The sequence below is a fragment of the Serinus canaria genome, chromosome 27, assembly GCF_022539315.1.
Source record: "Serinus canaria isolate serCan28SL12 chromosome 27, serCan2020, whole genome shotgun sequence".
NCBI lineage: Eukaryota > Metazoa > Chordata > Aves > Passeriformes > Fringillidae > Serinus > Serinus canaria.
The window spans coordinates 2,130,551-2,155,911 of record NC_066340.1 but is presented as its reverse complement, the minus strand read 5'-3'; the positions used below and the strand labels follow the sequence as shown (position 1 = coordinate 2,155,911).

The 25,361-nt window shown below is 45.9% G+C and overlaps 2 protein-coding genes and 1 long non-coding RNA gene across 3 annotated transcripts; 2 read left to right on the top strand and 1 right to left on the bottom strand.

Moving 5' to 3' along the window:
• Positions 1-1,754: 1,754 nt before the first annotated feature.
• Positions 1,755-6,898, top strand: LOC103821605 (keratin, type I cytoskeletal 13-like). The gene is given in 9 exon segments (XM_009096517.4): positions 1,755-2,333; positions 3,189-3,271; positions 3,791-3,947; positions 4,355-4,516; positions 4,982-5,107; positions 5,267-5,472; positions 5,474-5,493; positions 5,965-6,083; positions 6,600-6,898. Coding segments are annotated over 9 exon segments (1,365 nt in total). The 5' UTR covers positions 1,755-1,844; the 3' UTR covers positions 6,603-6,898.
• Positions 6,899-7,465: 567 nt separating this feature from the next.
• LOC127060876 (uncharacterized) lies at positions 7,466-24,536 on the bottom strand. The gene is made up of 3 exons (XR_007780248.1): positions 24,406-24,536; positions 9,634-9,722; positions 7,466-8,233 (listed from the first exon to the last, which is right to left on the bottom strand). It is a non-coding gene; the product is annotated as an uncharacterized LOC127060876 (long non-coding RNA).
• Positions 13,769-19,763, top strand: LOC103821742 (keratin, type I cytoskeletal 15-like). The gene is made up of 9 exons (XM_018921468.3): positions 13,769-14,452; positions 14,542-14,624; positions 15,244-15,400; positions 15,818-15,979; positions 16,257-16,382; positions 17,139-17,365; positions 17,667-17,992; positions 18,445-18,546; positions 19,443-19,763. Exons 1-9 carry the CDS (start codon positions 13,853-13,855, stop codon positions 19,466-19,468), a joined length of 1,809 nt encoding a protein of 602 aa, XP_018777013.1. The 5' UTR covers positions 13,769-13,852; the 3' UTR covers positions 19,469-19,763.
• Positions 24,537-25,361: the final 825 nt, after the last annotated feature.

Sequence of the window (25,361 nt, the reverse complement as noted above, 5' to 3'; positions counted from 1 at the left end):
TGTTGGGAAATTCCTGAGGAATCATCTGCAGAGCAGGCGAAGCTTCCAGCGACGCAGCTTACAGCAGTTTCGGTTTGCTCCTGCCACCACACCCTGACTCCCAATTATGTTCTCCAGTCCTAGGAATGAAATCCAGTGATTCCTTACTATACACAATAACTTTATTTGAGCTTTTACCTATTCTGAGCTTTATTTCTGTGTGGTTTGGGCCAGAGGGAGGCCCAGTGTGTAAGGCAGGGCAGGCTGACATGCAGGCACTGTGTCTGGGTCCAGCTGCAGCTCGGCCAGCTTGGAGTAAATCACTTTGGGAAGCCTCTCCTCTCCTCACCTGTCTCCAGCCTGATCACTGGAATGCTTCTGCCTTTCACGGCATGGATAAGGAACATCCAAGGAGGCAAAGAAAAGGGGAGACATCTTTTCAACAGAAATAAGAGCAATAAAATGATGGGTAAATCCATGAATATTGGGGTAAGTCAGCCCTTAGGTAAAGGGATAATTTACCTGCCAAAACAATAGCTATTCCAATGCACAATCCTGACTGAGTGAGGATTTCAGCAAGAATTTGAATTTTTTCCTGGTGAAGGAGATATGGAGAATTTCTTACAAGGAAGAGTTGGGTTCAGAAAGCCATGGAATGCCTGCCCCTTGCTCCATGGCCACTGGAAAGGGGGTCCCTAGAGAGAAGGCCAGTCCTCTGGAGCCTCAGCAAAACATCTCATGAAAAGAAGCTTAGCCTCAATTTTGATTACAAGACTGTGAAAGGATTCTTACTTTTTATTTTCTTTGCTTAATTAAGAGTTGGAAACATTACTGATAGAGTCCCTCTAGTTTGTACCAAATCCAGCTTCTCCAGCCCAAGTAGAACTGCACAGGGCAGTGACTGCTCTGCAGCTCTATCAGCAGCTCTGTCTTTATATGTCCCAGCACAGCAATCCCAAAGCTCTGATTAAAATGCAGCATGTATTGACAGAGAAATTGGCCATAGGATGTTTCCACCCCCATCCAGTGCTCCAAACCCACCCTTTCCCAGCAACAATTACAATCCATAATGAGGAGAAGTGCAGAAATTATCTTTCACTGAACAACAGGAAATACTTAAAGCACTTTTACCTTTACACTCTCCACATAATGAAACAAATCCTTTGTGGATTACTGGAGAGCCACAATCATGTATGAAGAGCCTTTCATCCGTGCCCATTACAAGATCCCTCCTTGGTCTCACTTGTCTCACAGCAGAGTGTTTCAGATTTGTCATTTTGTCAGTGGAGAGATTTAAAGATTAATCTCTGTGTCTCTGATCTTTCCAGAGTTCTTACATCATTCTTCGTACATCACTCAAAAAGCAAACTTAGTGTTTCTTCTTTTTCATCTTACATATTCCAACCTCAGCACCTTGCATGAAAACTGCTTATTCAATTCAAAATAAAATGAAAATAAATTAATGAGAGATAAAGACCTCTTTGATGCAATAACCTTTAATGATTTCTTCCTGGTATATAATTTAGGACAGTGTTTTTCCTGGCTTAATGCTGTAAGTTTGCATCATAAACAAAAAGCTGATGATTCATAAAACATTATTGCTAATGTATTTTTGAAATTAGCAAGAGACATGTAAAGTATCTTCCTTGTCTACCAGGCTTCTTGAAAGGAAACTTCCCTTTGAGAAATTATTCTTGGCACCAATGGCTGGAGTAGCCAGCCTTATGGGAAGAAGAAGCAGAGGTGACACCCACTGTGGAAGGTATAAATAGGGATGGGCGGCCAGGGCCAGCTCGCAGTCTGATTCCGTATCAAGCTGTGCATCTTGCTTTGGGCTTCTGCTTGCATTTCCCACCGCTGTCGCCATGAGTTGCAACATTAAGGAGACTATTACTGTGTCTAGCAAAGGCAGGAGCAGCGGTGGCAGCTGCATCATTGGTGGTGGTGGTGGTGGAGCACGGATTTCTTCCTTTGGCATAGGCAGTGGCAGAGGTTTTTCTGGAAGGAGTTACTGCGGTGGAATGAATTATGGAGGGGGACTGAGTGTTGGTAGCTTGGCTGGTGGGAGCTATGGAGGTGGCAACTGCTATGGCAATGGCCTCGGGTTTGGCCTCGGAGGTGGTGTGGTTGTTGGGGGTCTTGGAGACTGCTTGCTTTCATCCTGCGATGAGAAGGTCACCATGCAAAACCTCAATGACCGCCTGGCTTCCTACCTGGACAAGGTGAAGTGCTTGGAGAAGGAGAATGCTGAGCTGGAGTGCAGGATCAGAGAGTGGTATGCAACACAGGGCCTCTCCTGCGAGCCCCGTGACTACAGCTGCTACTACAAAGAGATTGAAGATCTTCAGAACCAGGTAATCCCCCCTCGGGTTGTTCCTCCCCTTTTGAAAGCTTATTCCTGAGTTTTTGTTTAGAACTTACTGCAGTTGTTGGAGGGAGCTCTGGTGCTTGTGGATGTCTCTGCAAACAGAAATTTTTGCAAATTCCCGAATGACATTGCTGTGTGTGGGTGCTGCAAGGTGGTATGGGTGGGAGAATGCTCTGAAAGAGGAAAAGGATGCTTTGGTACATTGTATTTGACTAAACAATTGTAAATGTAGTATTACCAATGTACTCTGAGGAAATGTAGTGGTGTCAGCCCTACAGGGAGAGCAAAGCAAACTATGGGACAATCAAAAACATACACTTTGGATGCTTTATCAAATGAAACATTATAAATCTCTAGGTGAGAAAAGCTGAGAATTGAAACTGATTGTTACAGTGACACAAACAACCTGATATTAATAAGTCCACAATGAAAGTTATGGCTGATCCTAAGACTTACAGACACCTTCCCTCCATGTTCCCTGAAGGTCCTTAAGTCTGAAGCCCAGAACATGCCAGCTTGAATGTCAGTTGAGATTTACTATCATAAGGAAGGTTCTTTAGGTTTATTTTCTGAAGCATCTTTGGAACTTGCCTTCAGATCTTGAAACTGGGAAGTCCCATCCCACAAGTCTTTAATTCTATGTGGTTGATCTCCTTTCTTCTTTGAGTAAAGGAGGCAAAGCCACCTCCTTCAACTTCTCTGCTTAAGGGATAAGGTTACTTATGTAAGAGGGTAACAGAAAAAGGGAAATGTGAAGAGTTCCTACCTAATTGCAAGGCAGGAAAACCTAGAGAGCAGAACAGGAGGGAGGAGACATCTCTCATGGTTTGCTGTTTTCCAGATTGTCTGCGCAACCATTGATAACAACAAGATCATCCTGGACATTGATAACAGCAGGATGGCTGCTGATGACTTCCGTGTGAAGTGAGTGCCCCACCATGAACCTGCTGCCTCCCCCCTGCTCCTTTTCACCTCCCTGGGAGGCTCAGAGCACTAATTACAGAGGCTCCAGACACGTCTCCCCACGCCACTTTGGTAGGGCAGGATGATGAAAGGCATTTTGCTCCTGGTCACTAGCCCTCCCTTAATTAGTGTTCTTGGGTAAAACATTTAGCAACGGCGTTTGTGGTGAGGCTGGGGACAGGCAACTCAGGGAGTGGCTCATTTTCACCATAGACCAGCACAGATGGGATCAACAAAGCAGAAATGCAGCTGAGTAAGTGACACCAAATATACAGTGAGCAAGAGCAGGGAAAAAAAACATGAGGAAGAGAAGCTTTCATGTAACAGACACGAAGTGGTGCAGAAATCCAAGGCATACAGAAATCCAGTAAAATGGATTTTTGCAGGTCAAAGCATGGAGCTGGGGAAGGAGATCCCGGCACAAACAGAAGCCATGTGGGACGTCCCCATGCTGAATCTGTGCTTTCTGACTCAACCCAGGTACGAGACGGAGCTGGCCCTGCGCCAGAGCGTGGAGGCAGACATCAACGGGCTGCGCCAGGTGCTGGACCAGCTGACGCTGTGCAGGTCTGACCTGGAGGCACAGCTGGAGTCGCTGCGGGAGGAGCTCTGCTGCCTGAAGAAGAATCATGAGGAGGTAGGTCCTGTCCAGCCCTGCATCATAGCCCTGGTAGAAAGCTTTGCCACTGTGCTTGGGATTTAAATGATCCACTTTCAAGCCACAGCTTTCCCACCAAACTTTCCGGGGCTCAGAGCACTCTGCCTCAGAAGGGAAGGGAGCTCTGGCATGGGCAGTGCTGCTCCTGGGGCTTGTGCTCACACTGGGAGTGCCAGAGGGGGCAAAGCTGCTGCTGACTCCAGTGGATGAAGAAACAAATTAGCCAGCAGAACCCTTGGGAAAACATTTGCACCATTCTCCTGTGCTTTTCACAGCCACAGAAGGGAGGAAGGTCTTGCAGGGAGGGCAGTTCTTGGCCACTGAGCTTTGCTCTTCTGTGCTGCCTTCCAAAAACCAGTATGATCTGATCTGGGGTTTATTTCCAGGAGATGAGTTGCCTGAGGAAACAATCAACTGGAGATGTGAGTGTGGAGGTCAATGCCTGCCCGGGACCAGATCTCAGGCAAATCTTGGAGGATTTGAGATGCCAGTATGAAACACTGATAGCGCGCAACCGCAAGGAAGTCGAGGATTGGTACGAGTGCAAGGTAAGCAACAAACCAAACCTGTGCTGCAAACCAGACTGACACACACAGCCCCGGGCCCAGGAGCCTTTCAGAGACCAGACATGGAGACAATAAGCAGCTCTTCCTTCCCAGTGAAGCCCGAGAGCAGCACTCATTATTCCCTGTGTTCCACAGGAGCCACAGGCCTGTCTGACCAGTTTGTTATGTCCCATCTGGAACAGCAGCATTTGCCACAAGGCCTTGTGGTGTGTTGTTGGAACAGAGATATTCCACATTTGGATTAAATTGATTTAATATCCACAAGGTTAATAGGATTTGTAAAAAGAACAAGAAGTGGAGCTGGTAGGGAACACCCTGTGCACAGAGACCCTGCCCTGCTCCCTGTTGCCTTTTGCTGAACACTCACTCAGTGTTCTGCTCCTGTCAAAGCAAATCCAGCATACCCAGATATGCCTAAAGCTCTTTATCCTGGATTGGTGATTTCAGATTGAAGAGGTGAATCGGGAGGTTATTACAAGTGGTCAGGAGGTGGAGACGTGCAACAACCAAGTGACTGAACTGAGACGCCAATTGCAGACCCTGGAAATCGATCTCCAAGCTCAGCTCAGTCAGGTGGGTGATGAGCTGACTCAGCTCCAACTGGTCACTGCTGGGTTTCTCAGCATGAACAGCCAGACCCTCTAACCAGCACAATGGTGGTGAATGGCTCGTTCATTTTTGGGCTGGAGGGTGACGCTAAAATGATTTGTTGTTTTTTGCTTATCTTATCAGAGAAACAACTTGGAATCATCTCTGGCTGAAACTGAGTGCCAGTACAACTCTCTCCTCAGTGAGCTACAGAACCAGATCACGTGTGTGGAGCAGCAGTTGGCTGAAATAAGAGCAGAAATAGAGTGCCAGAACCAAGAGTACAAGACCTTACTGGACGTCAAGTGCCGCCTGGAGCAGGAGATCCAGACCTACCGGTGCTTGTTGGAAGGAGGACAGCAGGACCTCATGTAAGTACCTCTCCAGATCCACTAGAGAATAACTGAAAATGTCAGGGATCTGCATTACAGATTGGGTATCTATCCAACCTGATCTTCAGTCCTTAAGGCTTTCTCTGAGATGAAAAAGTTGCCTCATGAATAACTTCCTTGTGATGAACATTCCGATCAGAACTAAATGTCAGTCCTTGGGATCTGCAAAGTAGAGCTCCAAATCTGTTAACTGCTGGTGACAACACTGTCACTCCTGGCATTATATCAGCATTTGTGACAGTGCCATTTTTATAGTGAGATGGGTGAGAACTGTCCATGCCAAGGGGAAGCACAAATGTAAAGCAACTCTGAAAGTGAATGAAAATGTAATGTAAAATACTGTAATGCCTATAAAGGCCATAGTTTGAGACTTTGTGTCATGTAGTCAGTCAGCAGTGGCTTGTAAAGTTCTAAAATTCCCTACTTCTCTCACCAAATTTATCCCACTAGTCACGGAGGAGGAATTGGAACTGGTGGAGGGGTCATCAGGACGAGCCACAGCTACACAACAACTTCAGCTGCCCACTGCCAGGCCCAGGTCCCACCCTGCAAGACTGGAGACATACAAGGTAAGGGCTTCATTTTCACAAAAGGAAAACTGGCTTTGTTCATTTCCTGGTGTACTGAGGCCAAGAGACAGCACATTCCTGGATGTGTCATAGGCATCCACTCAGAGTCACTGTGCTACAGGGGGGAGCTGATACAGTGGTGGTGTCACTGAGAAATGGGTTTAGAGAGCTTGGACTGAACAAGGGGTAGAGGAGGCAAAGGGGAGACCAAAAGGAGCAGTAGAATGCAGAGGAGAAGGCCAGGGAAATGAAGCATGATGGGAAGATTTGGAAGAAGAAGACAACAGCCAAAGCTTAGCAAAAGAGTCTGGAAAGAGTGAAAAGAAGAGTAAACCTATAACTTTACAAGTGAAAATTCCCATTAAAGCCAATTATTTAGGGAATTTCTGTGGGTTGCTGCCAGCTGCACCAGCTTAGCAGTACATTCCAGAAACAAGGGCACCACCAGGATCTGATATCTGTTTTGTGAAGGATTTTACCCGTGTTCCAAATAACACTGCTGTGTTTTCTCTCCAGTGACCTGCAGGAGAATTTGTGATTAAGGAGAAACGGACTGGAAGGTGACAGGGGAACCCAGAGACAACCCAAGAACAGTCCCTGTTCACTGCACCCTCTGTGCAGGGAAAGTAGAAGTAACTCAACGATGCTTGGCCACGTAGCAAAAGGGGGTGTCAGGAGCCACCTCCTCTGTTCTGCTCTTCTGTTCTGCAATGCTATAACCTCTAGAAGTTACCTGAGTTAGTCAGGTCACTTATGTATCTGCTGGTGAAAAATGTTTCTAATAAAACTTTGCTTCTGCCTAATGCAATCAAGAATCTGTGTCTGAAACTGAGTTCCTTTTAAACACCAGGTGCTGATCCATGAGCAAGGGGCACCTAAACTGGTCAGGATCATCCTGAACTGGGAACAAAGCTGCTTTGCCAGCAGGAGAGAGTGGCCTTGCTGACCTGAGTGGCTGGTGCTGACCAGCTCCTCCCTACTATCACAGCCTGAGGCAGATGTTGTTCATTCCTGTGTGGCACAGGAGGAGTCAGACAGGCCAGCAGAGCTGAAGCTCATCAGTGACAGAACAGTGACAGAAATTTCCAAGGCTCAGGCAGATGTGTATCCACACACAGGTACCACCTGAGCAGCCATCTCTGGTGCACACCTCCAGCTGCTCTCCAGATGTGTCAGGTGTCCAACTGGGAGATGTGCTGGTGCTGGGGAGCCTGATGTCTGTCACACACATCTCAGCAGGTGTCTCCTGGCCCCGCCTGTCTCCCGGACTTGTGCAGTGTGAGGATGTCCGAGTAGGGGGCTGTCCCTCGGCAGAGCAGCGCCACCTCTGTGTCAAACCACGGCCCGGGGAGGGGACCCTGTGGGGACAGTGCCCCTGTCAGCAGGGTGCTGAGATGGGAGACGTTCTCAGCTCCTCTGCTCTTCAGACAGCCAAGGGGTGGTTGGACATCCACAGCTGTGCAGAGACACCCACAGGACGGAAAGAGGTGATGGCCTGGAAGCCGGTTTTGTACCTTATGTGACATAGTACAAAGATTTCTCACACCTAAACACCTATGGAATATTTAGGACTCCTTTGTTTAGAAATTAAAAAACATTTGAAACATAAAGGCAAATATATTTCCCAAAGTCCCGCTCCTGACGGTGCCACACGCGTGCAAAGGAGCATTTCAGCGTCTGCTCTGGCCGGTTCCTGCGCTGCAACAAGCCGGGAGCAGAGAAGCGGCAAAGGGAGGGAGGAAATTTTGGCTGTGAGGAAGCGGAGAAGGGACAAGAGTGATCCCTGGCGGCCGGGAGGCGGCGGGGACGGGCGCTCCCGACCGGAGATGCTCAGATGCTCATCTCGACAGGGGAGGAACCGGGGTTCCTGCCGGCAGCGCTGCACCTCCGTGGGGCCGGGCCAGGGTCAGGGTCTCCCCCTGCTCTTCCCAAACTGGAATTTCTCCCTGCAGCTGCCCAAACCCTTGAACAACGCCCCGGAGCTGCTGCTCGTTCCTCCCAGCAGAACAGCGTGAATCAGATCCTCCGTGAGCGAGAGGCAGATGCTCATCGAAACTAAAATCCTGGGAATTTGGCATCTGACTTTTCACCTTCTGCTCCATCGGCACTGCCCCTCTTGTACCACAGGATGAAATACCAACCTGAAGAACCTGTGAAAATATTTACACTGGGTTGGGTTTGGTTGTTTTTCCCAGAGGAAAGAGAAATTTAAAATACCTAGATTGGGTTGATTTTATTTTATTTGTTTTCCCCAGAGACATTGAGCATGCCTGAGAATACAGGGCAAATTGGCCAATCCAAAAACTGTCCAGTTTTTGGAAGCAGAGGTTTGCCGTTAACACTGTATTTCTGTATTTAAAATCACTTAAAATTTAAGAGAAGCTGGAATAATTAGTAATCCTGACTGACTGCAAATGCTTCTTGTGCTGAAAAACAAGGAAATGGAGAAAGTGCCTGGGAAATCCTGGCACTTCCCAGCTCTCCCCATCAGGTGTCAGCTGTTCCCAGCTGGCAGATCCCAAGGAAACACTGACTTGTCAGTGTCCTGGTGCCGAGCCCTGCCCTGTCCCCAGCCTGTCCGTCCCTGCTCTGCCCCAGGTGTGTAAACACGGTGTAACCTGAGAGCAAGGTCTGAGACTGCTTAAAACCGAGCTTACATTTTCCTGAGGGGGCCAGAGACGCTTATCAATGGAGAGCTAATCCCGACTGTGGCTAAATAGAAGTAGTTGCTGTTAGCCTATCCAACAGAAGTACAATAATATGTAATTAAAATTATATAAAACCGCATTGATCCACGATCTGCAGCAATTTCAGCCCTGTCCAGCCCCCCGGGTGGGCAGCGCTCCCTCTGTGCCACCGAGCGCACCATGCCGAGGGATCCCGACATTGTACGTGTCAGCACACGGGATATTTGGAGATTTTTGGAGATGCAGGTGAATGATGCCGGCCCTGTGCTGCAGGTGCTCTCTAGAGGGCACTCGGCTCCCACCGAGCTGCCCGCGGCAGAGGCAGCGCCGGGGGCTCGGCTCGGACCCTTCCAGGCGTGTGAAGCGGTGACTGCGGGATGTGCTGGGGACACCCCAGTGCCCAGACCACGGAACGCGCTGCCAGCCCTGGCATCCTGCTCCAGCTCCGCCGGAATTTAGTGGTCACACTCTCAGTGAGGCTGCTGTGACCCGGTTTTGCAGGTGACTGCAGGGATGCTGCAGGTCCCCCTGCCTCCCGCACATCCCAGGTGTTCTCCCGTGTCGGGTGCGTGGGATGGGCGCCAGACTGAAACTCGCTCACCAGTTTGTTAATAGCTGTTTGTTTTCCAAACAGCACCGCAGTATTTTGCATTGTGTCGTTAGGTGGGAGCACAGTGAAAGTCAGGGTCTCCTCAGGGGTTGTAAATGTGCTGTAATGACCCTTTGCTAATGAGGGTCTTGCCTACGGAGCAGCAGCTGAGACCCCAGAGAGAGAGCTGGGCCGGGGGCAGTTTAGACCCACAATGAAGCAGCTCCAAACCAAAGGGTTTGTGCTCTGAAAGTCTCTTACAGCTCTGACTCACCTAATTACTGCTCTTATCACAACCACCATCGCTCTGTTGGGTGGTGGAGCTTTTGAAGGTGCTCTTTAATGTTTCATCACTGCTCGGCTCTGCAATAGTGAATGAGTAACAGATCAGGTAGAATGTAGGCAGGAATTATGCTTTTGCTAAAGGAGGGATTTTTGCACGACTGGACTCTCCTGACTGCCCTTCCCAGAGGGCAGCAGGTCACCTGTCCATGCCAAGTCCAGCTTTAACTGGCCAGTGGCTGGACGTGCTGCATTAGGCCCATTGGACACACCAGGACAGATTCCAGGGATATTCCCTGTGACCACACACCTTGGGGTGTGGGTGGACACCAAGATTACACCCTGTCTTGCAGAATAGTTCAGGAGAGGTGGGGACTTTATCACTTCAAAACAGATATTTTAAACCCCTTTGCTTAAAAAGAGCCTAAATAGTTTTTGGCATAAGGAATTCACAGAATCATTAAGGTTGGAAAATCCCTCTAAGATCCTCGAGTCCAGCCCTGCCAAGGCCACCACTTGCAGATGATTTTCACAGAATATCATTGAGATCTAAAACAATGCTGTGTGTTTTGGGTTGTGGGAACAAACCCAAGCACAGTGGTTAGGAACCCCACGCCTGGAGAATGATGAGGCACCATCTTTTGACAGAATTATTTCTAATTACAAAATCACATTTCTAGAAAATCACACTTTTTGTGGGAAATTGTTGGAACTGAGCATTTTCAACCTCAAATATTTTAGGAGGGAACTGCTGCCAGGCACCCACAGCTGTGTTAGTGGGGGGACAAAAGATTCCAAACACATTGTACCCTCACTACAGAGTGAACAATTATGAATTTTTGGGGAGGAATTACTTTTTGCTTAGAAGTCTCAGTTAATCCACTAATGAAACAAACGTGAATGAGCTCTAATGCATTACAACTGATCTAAATCAGATTTTTCCATTTTCAAACATCTAGTTTTTTATTGGATAAGAAAAAGATCCTCATCATTTAAATTTTAATGGGGAAGAGTACAGCTTAATGCTAAGTGTCAGGCAGCTGAAGCTCACTGGAATGAAGAGCTGAGTACAAATAAGAATGATGTTCATCCTTCAACACAGTCACACTGCACAGCCTGGCTTTCTTTTCTACTCTGGAGAAATCCTATGGGATTACCTGGTGATAATAAAACTGCCTGATGATCATATAAAGGGAGTTATTTTATAACATATAATTATGAGAATGAGTCATATTCCCCAGGTAAATATTTCATAGGTTTTCTCTGTGTAGCAGCATATAAAAATTGAATTTTCTAACAAGACCTGACCAGAAGCAGGAAGGATGGAAAAGGACACCAGTGAAGCACCAGAAAGGGGGACAACAGTCCAGCTGTGATCCCACAACTGTGCTCAGCAGCCTTGGTGGTTTCTCCCAAACACAACAGTGTGGGGAGAGTGTGGAGCTGGGGAAGGTCGTCCTGGGGGCTGAAAGGAGCTGGTGTGTGCTCACCCACAGCCCCAGCCCCTTCCTGCTGCCACACTCCCAAAGGAAAAAATTCAGTCTCTGCTTCAGCCAATCTGCAGAGCACAGGGGAATGCAGCCATTGAAATGCTGAGTGAATTCCTGCCCATCCCAGGAGGATTCCTGCCGGCACTGGGTGAGCTGCTCAGGCTTAAATAGTCCATCCTCCCCTTTGCCAGGAGCTCAGGCTTAAATAGTCCATCCTCCTCTTTGGGCAGAGCTCATAACTGTTTCATCACAGGAAAAGGGAGAGGCCTCATTGCAAACAACTGTGGAGCCACCTGCCTCCACCTCCTTCTCCTCCTCCACATCCCCCAAACCCCCATCTCTCCATCCCAGTTTTTGGCTCTGCTGCAGTGAGCAGCACCAGCCCCACAGATTCTGTAACATTTCACTGTCCCATTTCACAGGTACTGCCAGGGATCCTTCCAGTTCCTGAAGTTTATTGCAATCACTTTTATGTGAAGGTTTCCCAGCCCTCCAGATGCACTTCAGCAGCATCTCTGGATTTTGCTGGAAACATTATCTAAGATCACCCAGGAAGCTCAGTGTGTTGCAAGGGCCTAGACAATACTCTGAGACAGAACTGCAGAGAAAATTACCACCTCATAAACCAGCTTCCACCTTATAGCAGCTCTGAAATAAAACATTCCTTTCAGGAACCATTTGTTCTGTAACTTCTATCTCTGATCCTGGCCAGGATTTCCAGACATGATGGAACTGTCAGGCTTCTTCAGTTTTAAGGAGCTAAGTTTCACTCTTGGAGTACATTGCCAGCACAAGTTCTAGGGGGAAAATGGCAAGAAATCTTCCTTTCATGTGTTAAAAATGAAGCTATGAAATTGCACACAAGCATCCTCTCTGATTTTCAAACCATCCAAAAATGTTATTTTGTTAAGGGAAGACAGGAAGGTTGGTTTTCCTAAAAGGAACTACTGATACAGAAGATGGAATAAACATCCTTCCAGGTTTAAAAAACAAACCAAACCCTTTCTGCAGGATTATACAGAACAACATGGATTTGTTCCCATGTCTCTCCATCAGTTAAATGGGACATAATCCAAGTGCTTCTTGAGCCAAAGTAGCTGCAAGTATACAAGAGAATTTCATTCCCTTTGGGAGAAAAGGATTTCTCACTGCAGAAAATGATCCCCCAGACTCCACTGAGTATTGAGGTGAGCCATTTAAATTTCTACAATGCAGGGGAGGCTTTGCTCCCTCAGATGTTTCAGAGATGAAGTGGAGCAGCAGGTGGAACGTGAGGCATGTCCTCTGCGTGGGCCAGGGTGTGCTGGGAGGGGCCTCTACCAAAAGCTGTTTCCATAAACAGTTGCTGTAACAAACAAAACTTAATCAGCAACAAGCACCACCACAAAGGCTGAGTGAGAAAACAGTAATATCCCAAATCAATACAGGAAATTGGGTATCACAGTTCCACCTACAAGGTAACAGACTGGGATTTGCCAAGGATGAGGTACCTGGGCAGGAGGAGAGGGGTGAGAGGTACCCAGGGGAAAAATGTCACAGTCTGAGGCTCAGGGTGCTGTAAGAGCTCACAGGGCAGATGTACAGCTGAACTATCCACTGCATTGGGCAAAGATACAATCTTAAAAGAAGAAAATTGAAGATAGCAAATATTTCCTACATTTGGTCATGCTGTGTCTGTGAATGGAAACCAAATCTGAAGGAAAAATGCTGCTTTGATGTAGTTTATTGACTTAATCCCCAAACCAGGAATTTCACCTTTCTCCTCCAAGTATCGTATTTATGCTGCATAGGGAAAACATCCTGATAAAATTCTGAATCCCCTTCAGGAACATGACCAATGACACTCCCAGCCACGTCAGGAGAGACCAGCCCAAAACCTCAAAGCTTTCCCAGGTCTCTCAACCATCCTGTACCTGCACTTGGTCCAAGCAAGGGTTTTTCCCTGCAACAACTTGCCACATTTCCTTCCCTCAGCCTGACACAGAGCAGTTCTGCAGTTGGTGTGATACCATTTTTCATAATTAATTTGTTATTTATAAAACCCAATTATAGAGGTATGATTGAAATAATTGCTGCCATGTGATATTTGCCATTATTCACTGAGTTTTTATGAGGTATTACAAATAAGCCAGAGTGGTTCTGTGTACCTACAACATGCATCCTGCAGTGGGCTTTCCAAAGGTAATAAAGGATTGCAAATTAGGAGTATACAGCATAGGATAATGATAAAGCTATGAAAATCTCAGCTAGTTATAAAAAAATCTGACAGAATTGCTTGACAAATATCTGAGCATTGGAAGAGAGATGGGAGCATCCACTGCTGTAGTGGACTGTGGCAGTGTGGTGTTGTGCTGAGAGGGCTGTGACCAGGACGAGGTGAGTGGGATGAGTTTGTTTGGGATGACTGTCAGCCAGTGCACTAAATCTCAACAGAGATCTCCTTAATTCAGAGCCACCCAACAGAAATTACATGTTTTGTGCTAATAAACAAATGGTCACAAACACTTAGAGGAAGGGTTAAGCTTCCTGCCACTGCCAAGCATCTCCTTTGGCAAATTAGAGCTTGCAACCACACATGGAAAGCGGGTACTCCCTTCCACGGTGACACCCACTGTCTCAGGTATAAATGCAGAGGAGGCTGGCTGGAACTTGGAGCTATGATTCCAGAACAACTGTAGGACCAGCTTTGACTTTTCACCTGAGTTATTTGCTGCTGCCACTATGAGCTGTGGCTCCAAGCAGCCCCTGAAGAGCTGCCTGCGGGGGAGCAGCGGTGGAGGGGGTGGAGGGGGCAGCTCTCATTCCTTGGCCTCCTCGAGGACAGTCACCTCCAGGACCAGTGGTGGTGGCAGGTTTTCTGGCAGCAGTTGTGGTGGAGGAAGCTCCAGGAGCAGCTGTGGTGGAGGAAGTGGTTATGGCAGGCGCAGTAGCTATGGAGGAGGAATGAGCAGCAGCAGCTGTGGAGGGAGACTGGGGGGTGCATGTTATGGAGGGGGAATGGGCCACAGCAGCATGGGAACGGGCTTCAGGTCTGGGAGTGGCTTTGGGGGCTTTGGGGGAGGTGGGGCTGCTTTCAGTGGTGGCAGCTTTGGCAGTGGTGGCTTTCCTGGAGGGAATGTGGGAATTCTCTCCTACGATGAGAAGCTGACCATGCAGAGCCTTAATGAACGCCTGGCTTCCTACATGGACACAGTCAGGAATTTGGAAAAGGAAAATGCTCACCTTGAACAGTTAATTAGGGAGTGGTACCAGAAGCAAGGTCCCATTGGCCCAAAGGACTACAGCCACTATTATGGACAAATTGAAGATCTTCAGAAGCAGGTAGGATGTTCTTTGCAGGAGAAGTTGAAGCACTGACAGACTGAGAGATTCACAGGAAATGTTTTCCTAACATTTTGTGTCTCTTCTAGATTGTGGCTGCAGCTGTGGAAACCCACAAGGTACTTTTGGACCTGGATAATACAAAGATGACTGCAGAAGACTTTAGAATAAAGTAAATATATATTGCTCTTTTACAGGCACTGACTTCCTTCCTCCTGCTTTCCTGAACTTAGTTTCACAGATTCATTCCATAAACAAATATCAATCCACAGGGACTTGGCTTTCTCCTGTTTCCATGGCAGCACAACTGAAATAATTTGTGAAACTTCAAATTTTTCAGTATTCCTAGAATGATCTTTGATGGGAATGCTGCCTATGGCTGCAGAGCCAGAGTGTACAAAAAGTTTTATTTTAAAGAAAATAAAAATTGGGATTTTCTGTCACTGAAGGTCAGGTTAACCAGAGAGATGAAATCTGCACAGAGTTGTACTAAGAAGAGAGGATGAAAGAGACCACAGAACACATTTTAATACTAAAGTTTGATAGTAATATTAAACTTTGTATTTATTTAGTATAAAGAATAATAATTTTATGTTATTAAGTAATATTATTAAGTATTGGCTGATGATCTCCTAATTCTGATGGCTGAGAGATGCTGCAAGCTCCAAAGCACAGACGCAGAAAGCAGCCACTGACTCTGGACTAGGTGAATTTTCCATAAACAATGTCAGTGAGGAGCAGGGCTGGGGTGCCAGGAGCAGGGCTGACCTCTCTGCCTGCCCCTGGCACAGGTACGAGATGGAGACCGGGCTCCGGCAGAACGTGGAGGGAGACCTCAACAGCCTGAGACCCCTGCTGGACAACCTGACCCTGGCCAAGACAGACCTGGAAATGCAGTTTGAGTCTCTGAAGGAGGAGATCATCGACCTCAAGAAGAACCACGAGGAGGTAAGAGCCATCTCCTTGAAATGCACACTGGAGATGGGGGATGCTGACATCCAGCACTGACCAAGGGGCACGGCCAGGCTGCTCCAGGGTGCCCCTGAGCTCAGCCCCCTCAACAAGCAATGACTGGAAAGTCAAGGCTAAATAACTGCAACACAAACCTTCCAAATATATACATATTAAAAAAATATGTATACATACAAATATAAATATATATATGGGAGTTCTGGATGGAACTGCTGCACCCACAGCTGTGTTGGGGGGGGACAAAAGATTCCAAACACATTCTACCCTCACTACAGAGTGAACAATTATGAATTGTTGGGTAGGAATTACTGTCATATATCTATAAATATATATATATGTTGTTGAAAGGCTCCATTTGTGTTCATTGTCCTTGGGCCTGGGTTTTCTCTGCAGGAAATGAAACAGCTGCAATCCCAGTCCAATGGGGATGTGAATGTGCAGATAAACACTGCTCCAGGAGAGGATCTGCTGAAAAAACTGAATGAGATGAGGCAAGAATACGAAGCTATTATTCAGAAAAACCGTGCAGAGGTTGAGAAGTGGTACGAAAGCAAGGTAAATGCTGACAGCTCTTGGTAAGAACTTCCTGTAAAGGAATAACACAACATCCATTGATTTTACAAAATAACAGTAGAGTCCCTTTGGTCAAAATGAAGTAAATCACAAGTGGGCTTGGATTGCTCTGGCAGAGCCACACAAGCAAGTTTAACAGCCCCATTCTACCAGTGGCCCTTCTGCAAATTGTAGTGTTCCAGATGGTCCCATTATAAACTGCCATGTCAGCACTGTAAGGAAAACTCAGAAACTGCAATTCCCTACATTCATTTTTCAGATGGAAGAAGTGAGTCAACAAGTCCACTCAAGTGGCCAGGAAATAGAATCAAGCAACCAACAGATCTCTGTGCTGAGACGTGAATTTCAGAGCCTGGAAATTGAGCTGCAGTCACAGATCAGCACGGTAGGTAACAACTGCTCCTCATCCCCTGACATGCAAAGAACCCAGGAGCTGCTGGAATGCCAGGATGGCAGCTGTGAGAGCCAGTGAGGATCCTTGGCACATCTGACACTGTGGCCACATTTCTCTTCACAGAGAAAAGCAAGGCACAATTCTTCCCAAGAGTATTTCTGGGTTTCACTTTCCCTGAACCTCAGAGAAAGGAAGAACAATTCTTATCATTTGCAGTGCCTGTGTTTGTGCAAAAGTAGATGCAATATGGATGCAATATGCATCCATGCAATATGCAATATGCATTTTTGTTTACCCAAAATGATAGAATTTTGTTTCCTTTGCCTATCAGGGCCAGGTGTGCGTGTGTGTGTGTCAGGACTGTCACTGATAGTCATGAGATTCTGTGCAGCGTGTGCAGAGTTGAGTGCTTGGCAGGTTCAGTTTAGATGTAATGTAATATAATGTAATATAGTAGAGAATAATATGATAAATATTATATTATAAAATATATTATAGAATTATGTTATATTGTTTTATTTATTATATTATTCTATGCTATGTTATAAAATATAGTGTGGAATAATATAATAAATATAAAAGTTAGTCTTCTGATAAGATGGAGTCAGATGCATCATTTCTCTCCCCTCTTCGGGCTTGCCTGCAAATTCTATATGACACCATGTGGGACTTCTCTCATGTTGGGCATGAGAATGATCTAATCCTGCCCCATTCCCATAACCCCTGCACTTTGTTTTCCCTTTGCAGATAGACTCTCTGCAGTCCAGCCTGGATGACACAGAACGTCGTTACAACATGCAGCTGCAGCAGATCCAGGGCATGATCGGGCCCCTGGAGGAGGAGCTGGCCAGCATCCGCTGTGAGATGGAGAGCCAGAACGAGGAGTACAAGATGCTCCTGGGCATCAAGACCCGCCTGGAGCAGGAGATCCAGCAGTACAGGGCACTGCTGCAGGAGGGGCAGCAGGGCATTAGGTACAGACATCAATTAATTACCTTTCTGTCAATGCCATCAGGGAAAGAGGAATCAGTAATATTTGTATTAGGAACTGGTGCAAGGGATTAATCATCAACATATCTAGAAGCACAAGAATTCATATGGAATCTAAATCTTGGCTGGCAGCATGCAAAGCTGTACTTGTACAAAAGTGTTTAGAATTGTAATTTGCCATTTCTTCCCCTAAGTACCATCAGGAAGTGATGGCACATCAGGAAGTGCCATTATTTGGGAAAATGAAAGGTAAGAAAGAAATAACACACCCCTTCCTCCTTACAGCACTTCACAGGGAGGAGCTGGTGGTGGATCTTCAGGAGGAGGAGGTCATGGAGGAAGTAGTGGATCTTCAGGAGGAGGAGGTCATGGAGGAAGTAGTGGAGGAGGAAGCTGTTGGTCCTCAGGTGGAGGAAAAACCGGAGGATCCTATGGAAGATCTTCCTCTTCTGAAAGTGGAGGAGGAGGGAGTGGAGGAAGAACAGGAGGAGGAACCTGTGGTAAAACTTCAGGTGGAGGAAGTGGCAGTGGAGGAGGAGGAGGGGGTAAATCCTGCCTCTCCCGCTCTTCATCTTCCCAGTCCCAGCCTGGCGACTCTTGTGAAAGCCCAGGTAAAAATGGAATTAAAAAATACATCCTGCAATCCACAATTCTCTCTGAATAGCAGGAAAGGATTTAACAGTTTCCTTCCTGGAAATATTTTTGCTATTTTTTCCCAGTCTTGTTTTAAGGCCACTCTGACATTGGTTCTTAGACAGCGACAAATCAACATGAGCACATGAAGGATGGCACGAAGAGTTGTGTCAGAGGATGGGTGAAAAGAGGAAATGGAGGGGGAAAAGGGACAATGGTGCCAAATCCAAAGTATGCAGGGAATTAGGAAAGTCAGAAGTTAGAAATGTGACTGGCATTAAGCAGGGGTTATTTAAATCAGGGTAGAATAATTGGAACACTCAAGACATTTAAAATACAAGGGGCATTGGCTGCAAAATACTGAAGCAGCAAAAGATGGAGAGTGACCAAAGGGTCTGATCCATATCTGACTTCCTGGCTCTGGTTCCAGGAAGTGTTGAAAACATGAAGCTCTGCCTGGAAGGAAATAAAACTTTGGAGAGAGGAGCAACCATGGAGGAAGTGTCGGAAGCCATAAAACACATGAGACGGGGTAAGGGTCCAGGTCCAGGCAGCACCTCAGGCAAAAGCCTGAAAGCAGTGAAAATGAGCAGGAAGATGAAATTTTTAGAAAGATTCAATTCTACTTTTGATTTTCTATGAAACGATGGAAAATAGTCCTACTTTGAGGTTTGCATTTACTCCTTATAATGACCAGGTTCAGTCAGGCTCTGTCCCAAAACAGTTTCCATTGCAGACTGACAGTCATGACATGAGAGCTGGCTCTCACCCAAAGGGCCTGAAGCCATCAGTGCAGGCAGTAGGAACACTGCACAGACACTTCTGATGCTGAAAACAAGGCAGTGAATTCAGGAGGATTTTGTCCTGAATTCAGGACAAAAGGAATTGTGTCATGAGGAAGATTATTTGGTAAGATTAGATTATTTGGTAAGATTTGGTGTAGATGAGCTGTAGTTTTTAAAAAATTCCTATACAGGCTTTGCAAACTCCTCTGCAAAAATTTATTCCTCTGATCAAACATCCCTTCTGCCCCTGCAACACTTCAACATATATTAATATTTGGTAGGCAAGATTAAAGCATATTATGTGCCATCTCTCTTTAACTTATACAAATCTGCTGTAAATATCTGTACACACACAAATGCAGGTTCTAAGTTCACCTGTATTTGGTTTGTAGTGCTGCAGCCACACTAAATTAAAGTGATTTGCACTGCCATGGCTGAGAACAGAAGCAGATCCAGGTAGTTAATTGCTAAATCTGCACACACACTGTACAAACTCAGGTCTGGCACTGTCTAGACCTTTCCAGAAGTCTGGGAACAACCCTGGTGCATTGAGAACTGCACAGGTGATACTTAGGAAGCAACATAAGGTTAAAAATGCTGAATTCTTTAAAAAAAAATCTTGCTTTCCTCCATCTTTCAACAGGGAGTTTTAGAAAGGTTGAGGAGTGATGAGCAAGACCAGCATCTTCCACTGCACAACCTCCCAGTGAGGCCTTTGGACCAAGCAAGACTCTACTGAGCAAGGCTGATACATCCCCTGCCACAAGCAGGAGTGAACACTTGTCCAACTAACTCAACTCTGCTCACTCCAGGGGCTCTTCAGAGCTCTCTGCATGTCCTGTCTGCTTCTTCCATCTGTGTTTCTGCCCCAAATCACTGTTACCTGAGTCAATCTCTACTGTGATTGGTGCTCCTGTGGAATAAATGCTAATAAATCTTTGTTTCTCTCTGATGCAACCAGAAAGCTGTGTCTAGTCCAAGTTCCTCTAGCAGAGATTTTTGTTTGAATCAGTTATAAATATCAGGACCTACCTGTGGAATACACAATGATGTATCAGGTTACCCATAAGACCCAAAGTCTTCAGGAACATATTCACCACTTAAGACTCACCGGGCAAAACTTTGCAGTCTGCACTGCCAGGAACAATGCTCTGTTGAGGGAAAAATCAGTAAAAACCCTTCTGCTATTGACTTCTATCAGGGACAAGAGGGTGGGTTTAAGGAACTGACTATTCTCTATAAAACCTCTTTAAAATATGAGCTCTGTTGGGAATTTCACTTGAAAATATCTCAGAGGGTTATTTGTATATTAGGTATATTTGTATATTATGTTGTATTTTACACAACACCTGCTCACAGATACATCCTTTCCCTTGTGCACTTCTCCCCTCCCCTGCTTCAGCCCAAACAGAACAATCACTCTAAGAGTCCTTCTCTCTCAGTTTTACAACCAAGAGGTTTGTTTTTTTCCCTCTGAGGAAGGCAACACTCACGGGAGAATGTTGGGAAACCCAGATTGAGTGGGAGACCGTGGGAACAGGAATCCTAAACTCCTGAGTTCCAGGCAGATCTGTGCCAGTGATTCACAGTGTTGCCTTGTGCTGGGCTCTCAGCCATGAATTATTATTGGAAAACAAAAAAAAATCTGAATTTTTTTCCTGACCAGTGTCCCTCTGGGGACTGGAGGAACCAGCTCACCTGCATGAAGGACTCCTGCACACACAAGCACGTGCTGATGCACCTGGCCTGACACCACAGCAATGGTGGGGATTGTTTGCCAGGATACCCCCAACTCCCACCCTAAAATCACCTTCATCATTTTTAACCCCTTGCAGCATCACATCACACTTGTCCCTGTTTTGCTACCTGTCCCCTGAGCCTACTTTCTCCACTTGCTCTGCTCGTTTTCCACCTCTGGCAGGTGGTGACAGCTATTTCTCAGACCTGTCTGTTCAGGGTACTCAATTTGCAGCCCAAATTAAGGAATTCTCCCAATCCAGGAGCCCTGCTTCTCATACCTCCCCTAAGAGCCTGCCAGGTTAACCTCAAAAACGTTGCTGCTCAGTGCCTGCTCGCTGGCTGTCCCATGGTGATTTACAGGCCATCCCCTGGCCTCTGGCCTCACACCCAGGAGGCTGTTGGGGTGGTTGGACATGATTTACTCAGAGGAGCAGCCTGTCCATGCTGGACTTCACTGCTCTCTGCCACTGTGGTACCACTGACAACTCTTGCTCCTGTCCTTCTTTCCAAAAATATAACTTACTTTTAGTATTTTACTGCTGTTTATCAGGCATCTCTGAATTTAACCCTGCAGAAGAAATTCTCCTGAACTGACCCCTGGAGGAGCAAAGCAGAAACTGGAATTTGGAGTGTGGGAAGGGCAGTGAGGCAGCTCAGGGGCTGAGAACCCAGTGCTGAGCACAGACACGTACCAGGGTGCAGCATGTTGCAATACTCAGTGCACTTCTGCTGCTGATTTAAATGCTTATTTTGCTATGTTACAATCAGTAACAATTTCTGAGCCACAGGGATAAATAATATACTACTACTACTGCTTTTGCTACTCAGCATTGATTGAACTGTCTTTTCCTTATCTAAAATCTGTGGCTTTCTTAACAATATGTTTTTATAATGTTTATACATTTAATGAATTTGCATCTTCTACAATGTAAATCAGCTTCCTAATATGGTTTATTGCATGCTATGGTATGTGACAAAATAAATACAAACCACCAAGAAACTCTCAAAAATCCCTACTTAATCATGGCATTAGCACTCATTACAGACAAAAAGCAGACTAAAATGAGATGGTTTCCTACCAGACCCCAGAAGAAAAAGCCAGTTTTAAGGACTCTTTCCTTTTTATATTCTGGATTACAAAATCTGCATCTGGGTTATCACTGCCACTTGCTTACTGAGAAAACAAGCTTACATGGAGGAACAGAGCTGGAAAACTCAAACCACTGCAAAGCAGGAGTAAAAAATACAAACATTGTAGTGTCAGGTGTCAAAGCTTCAGGCAGGCTCAAAGTGGGGCAGCAGCAATACTGAGGAGTGAAGAGAACTTGGCTCTTTTTATTTGCATGCATCTCATTAGTCATTAATCAGCATAATAGGCTTTAATTTTATGAGCACAAAGTGTTGCAATTCGGATACTTATCTGGTGCTCCTATTAGTGCTCTGAGAAGATAATTGTGGTACCTGTTGGGACAAGACCTTCAGAGCAACCTTAGGCAAAAAGCAATGTGCACACACTCCTGTGTTTGGCTTCAGAGCTCCCAAGCAATCCATGTGTCCATTTGAAAGCACAGATGTCATTTCCAAATTGCCTGATGTCTCTTTTGTTGAGCATTCATTGCCAGCCCTGCTAATTGCCAAATGCTACCCAGGTCATCTTCATGGGCTGCAGAATGAGTACAGCAGGTACCTCATGTCACTGTGCTGTGGGGGAAGGCAGAGCCCACCTGGGCTCTCCCTGAGTGTGTAAATCCTCTGCAGAGCTCAGCCCAGCAGGGCCTTCCTCCCTTGCTATGCTGCAAGGAGAGCTGATGCCATGGATGTCCTCCTTCCCCACCCCATATGAGCAGAAAGTGCCACAGCAGTGCCACTCTCCGTGTGCCATCTCACAGGACCCTGCACTGAGTAGAGCCAGCCAGGTGTGGGTGCCCACAGCTCTGAGGCTGCACAGCTCAAATGGACTGAGAGATCTGAACCTCAGAGAGAGGCAGGAACCTTGGTATTCTGACCATGCCCTCCAGCTGTTCTGTTTTGCTACCAACAAAAGGAATTATTCCAATCTAACTGCCTTCACCCTGTAGGAGACTGGGGAAATGACAGTGGGACCACTCTGATTGTGGCTCAGAAACTGCTAGAAACACTGACAGCTGCCAGGAGGGAATTAGCAGTCTGCAAAGTGTCCCAAGGTGTGGGGCACACACACCCTGACCCACAGCTCTCACAGCTACATGGCAAAGCCCACGTGTGCATTTTTAGGATCTGAGGAACAGCTGTTCTTCCCATCAGCCTCCTTGCATGGAGGGTCCAGGTTATCCTGCACAAAAGGTTGTGCTGAGAGAGTGCTGGAAGTTTTAAACTTCACAGGCAAACCCACTGCTGCCTCAGGGGTTCTTGTTTGCTTTACTTGGTCTAATCTAAATTTCTTCAGAAACAACAGTGATTTCACTAGAACATTCTGAGCTGAAGCAGGAAGGAGGAGCGAGCACCATCTCTGAGGTGAAAACAGCACCTCTCTTCTTCTAAAAATTTCTGTGAAGAATGATAGGAAGAGGTCATGAAATAGATGAAAAGAAACTCTGGTAGTTGCCTGAGGCAGCAGAATGACATTGAATTAAGGGGAAATGTTTCCATTTTTCAGCACACAGGTACAAAAGAGAGAACACATTTTCTCCAGGTCTGTTTGGAATGCAGCAGCTCCAGCCTGTTGGAAAAGTGTCCCAGCTCTGCAGCATGGGCTGCTCCCAGGGTTTGTCATCACTCTGGTGATTGGAAGTCAGTTCTTTGATATGGATCAGAGAGGCCTGATTAAAAGGAGAACAATAAGAGAGTAAGAGTGAAGGAACATGGCTGGGCTGAGCCTGAGCAGAGGCTGTGCATTCAGAACATTCCACTGTGCTGTGGAATGTGTCCATCACATATGGGAAAGAGATCAGAGATGGTCCTAAACCTGATGGTTCCTTTTTGGGTAATCCATACATGTACATCATCCATATAATATATTAGAGAAAAGCATCAGGGAACAAAAATCTTTAAAGGCTCTTCTAATTCATTCTGTCCACAGAACAGATCTTCTCTGGTTTACAAGTATTTGCACAGCCAAATATTTAATAATCAAAAAGTGTTTAAAAATCAGCCAGGAGGGAATTCAGTGTGTGGAAATTTAGAGGAGGATGAAGGATTCATAGTTCACCTGACTGTGACAGAAACCAAACATGCCAAGGGCAGTTCTCAGCTCCAGGAATACACAGGAATATGGCCCAGCCTCATGGCCAGCAGGGTTCCTATAAACCAAGGTGTACTAACAAAAATGAAATAGCAACAATGCTAAAGACAAAAATCCTTTGAGCTTGTGACTTAAAAGTTACCTTAGATCTATAGGCAAAATCTGTGATTTATGATCCTCCTTTACATACAAAGAGTGGTAACAATAAAAAGCTAAAATGAAATATCAAGGTGAGTGAAAGTTCTCCACCCTTAGTGGTTTGAATATTTCTTTCCATTCACTGTTGTTATTTTTTAAAGTATTTTCCAAGCCTTAAAGTATTTTCCAAGAAATAAAACTTGCCCTTATCAGAAGAACTCTTCCATATGGATAAATCCCTGCTATGAATAGTTACATATGGAAAAAGACATCAGTAAATAAAATAGGAAATAATGTGGTTGTCAGAAGATAAATGAACAGATTAAGATATGATTTTGGCAATTTTTTTTGCTCTTTTTTTACTCTTTCTTTAATAATTCTGGGGAATTTTCCATTTGCTGTCACTAACAAACCCACAGATCTTCTGTCTTGACTGTGAAAAGCATGTCTAAGGAATATCCCTGGAATCACTGATGGGAATTTGAACACAATAATCAATTTTACTCACCAGAGCAGAGTTTGTGACAAAGGGTCCCACTGAGCAAAGCAGCATTACCCAGACCCAGAGGCAAAACAGCACAAAAAAAGAAAAACCATTTTGCCTGTAGTAAACTCCCTCTTTCTGCACCAATAACAGACTGTGCTAAAGCCCAGAAACTGTTTATGCTGCTGAGGTGTCACTACCAGCCTACAGCTGAGAATCAGGAGAAATTATTCCATCACCAAAGTGCTCGGAATCTTTCATCATCTTTCAGCCATTGAGAGATCAAATAGCAAGATAAAATCGGGAGGTTTTGAAAGCAATTGCATAAGCAGCAATAGAGCAATGCTGGCACAGACATGGCAGGACAAAGGTTGTGGTCAGGAAATGTTAAACAATCCTGAATTTACAATCAACACCCCACCAAGGCAGCCTTTGGAAAGCAAGGACTGTGCTGCATTGTCATCTCCAAGAGGTCTTGGCTGGGAGAAGGACAACAGAGCACAAATGGCAGTTCCTTGGGTGAGCCCTGTGCTCCTGCACCTGAGGTTTGGGGAGATTGCTGCATTTCATAACTGCCTACAGTCATTAAAGGCTCCATAACCCCACAGAGAGGAGGGCAGGCAATGAAGACATTTCAGACAAAACAGAACTGTCACTGGGAAATTGTGCACGTTCTCCTGGGCAAACTGGGGACAGTTTGGGTCCATCTATAGCAAGACACAAATGCTGGTGTTGTGCTGTTTGCACATCTGCCTTCAGACACTCGGCTTTGGCATCCAACCCACCTAGTCAGGATGGAAACCCTTCCATCCAGGGTCAGCTTTGGGCAACACCAAAGTGTGGGGTCATTTCTTTTGTGGTCTCAACTGTCTGATTTCTACTAATTTGTGTAAAAAGTCTTTCAGCTTTTCTCTCAGGATGCTATTTTAATCTCAAGGATCTTTGCTTTAAGAACAGTAGATATAATTACTTTATCACCT

What these genes read in the sequence shown, in the direction of transcription:
- LOC103821742 (XM_018921468.3), top strand. Translation starts at nt 13,853, where the DNA reads ATGAGCTGTGGCTCCAAGCAGCCCCTGAAGAGCTGCCTGCGGGGGAGC. An exon ending in TCAAGAAGAACCACGAGGAG is followed by an intron (nt 15,401 to 15,817) that starts GTAAGAGCCATC and finishes TTTTCTCTGCAG; the next exon opens with GAAATGAAACAGCTGCAATC. An exon ending in CGACTCTTGTGAAAGCCCAG is followed by an intron (nt 17,993 to 18,444) that starts GTAAAAATGGAA and finishes CTCTGGTTCCAG; the next exon opens with GAAGTGTTGAAAACATGAAG.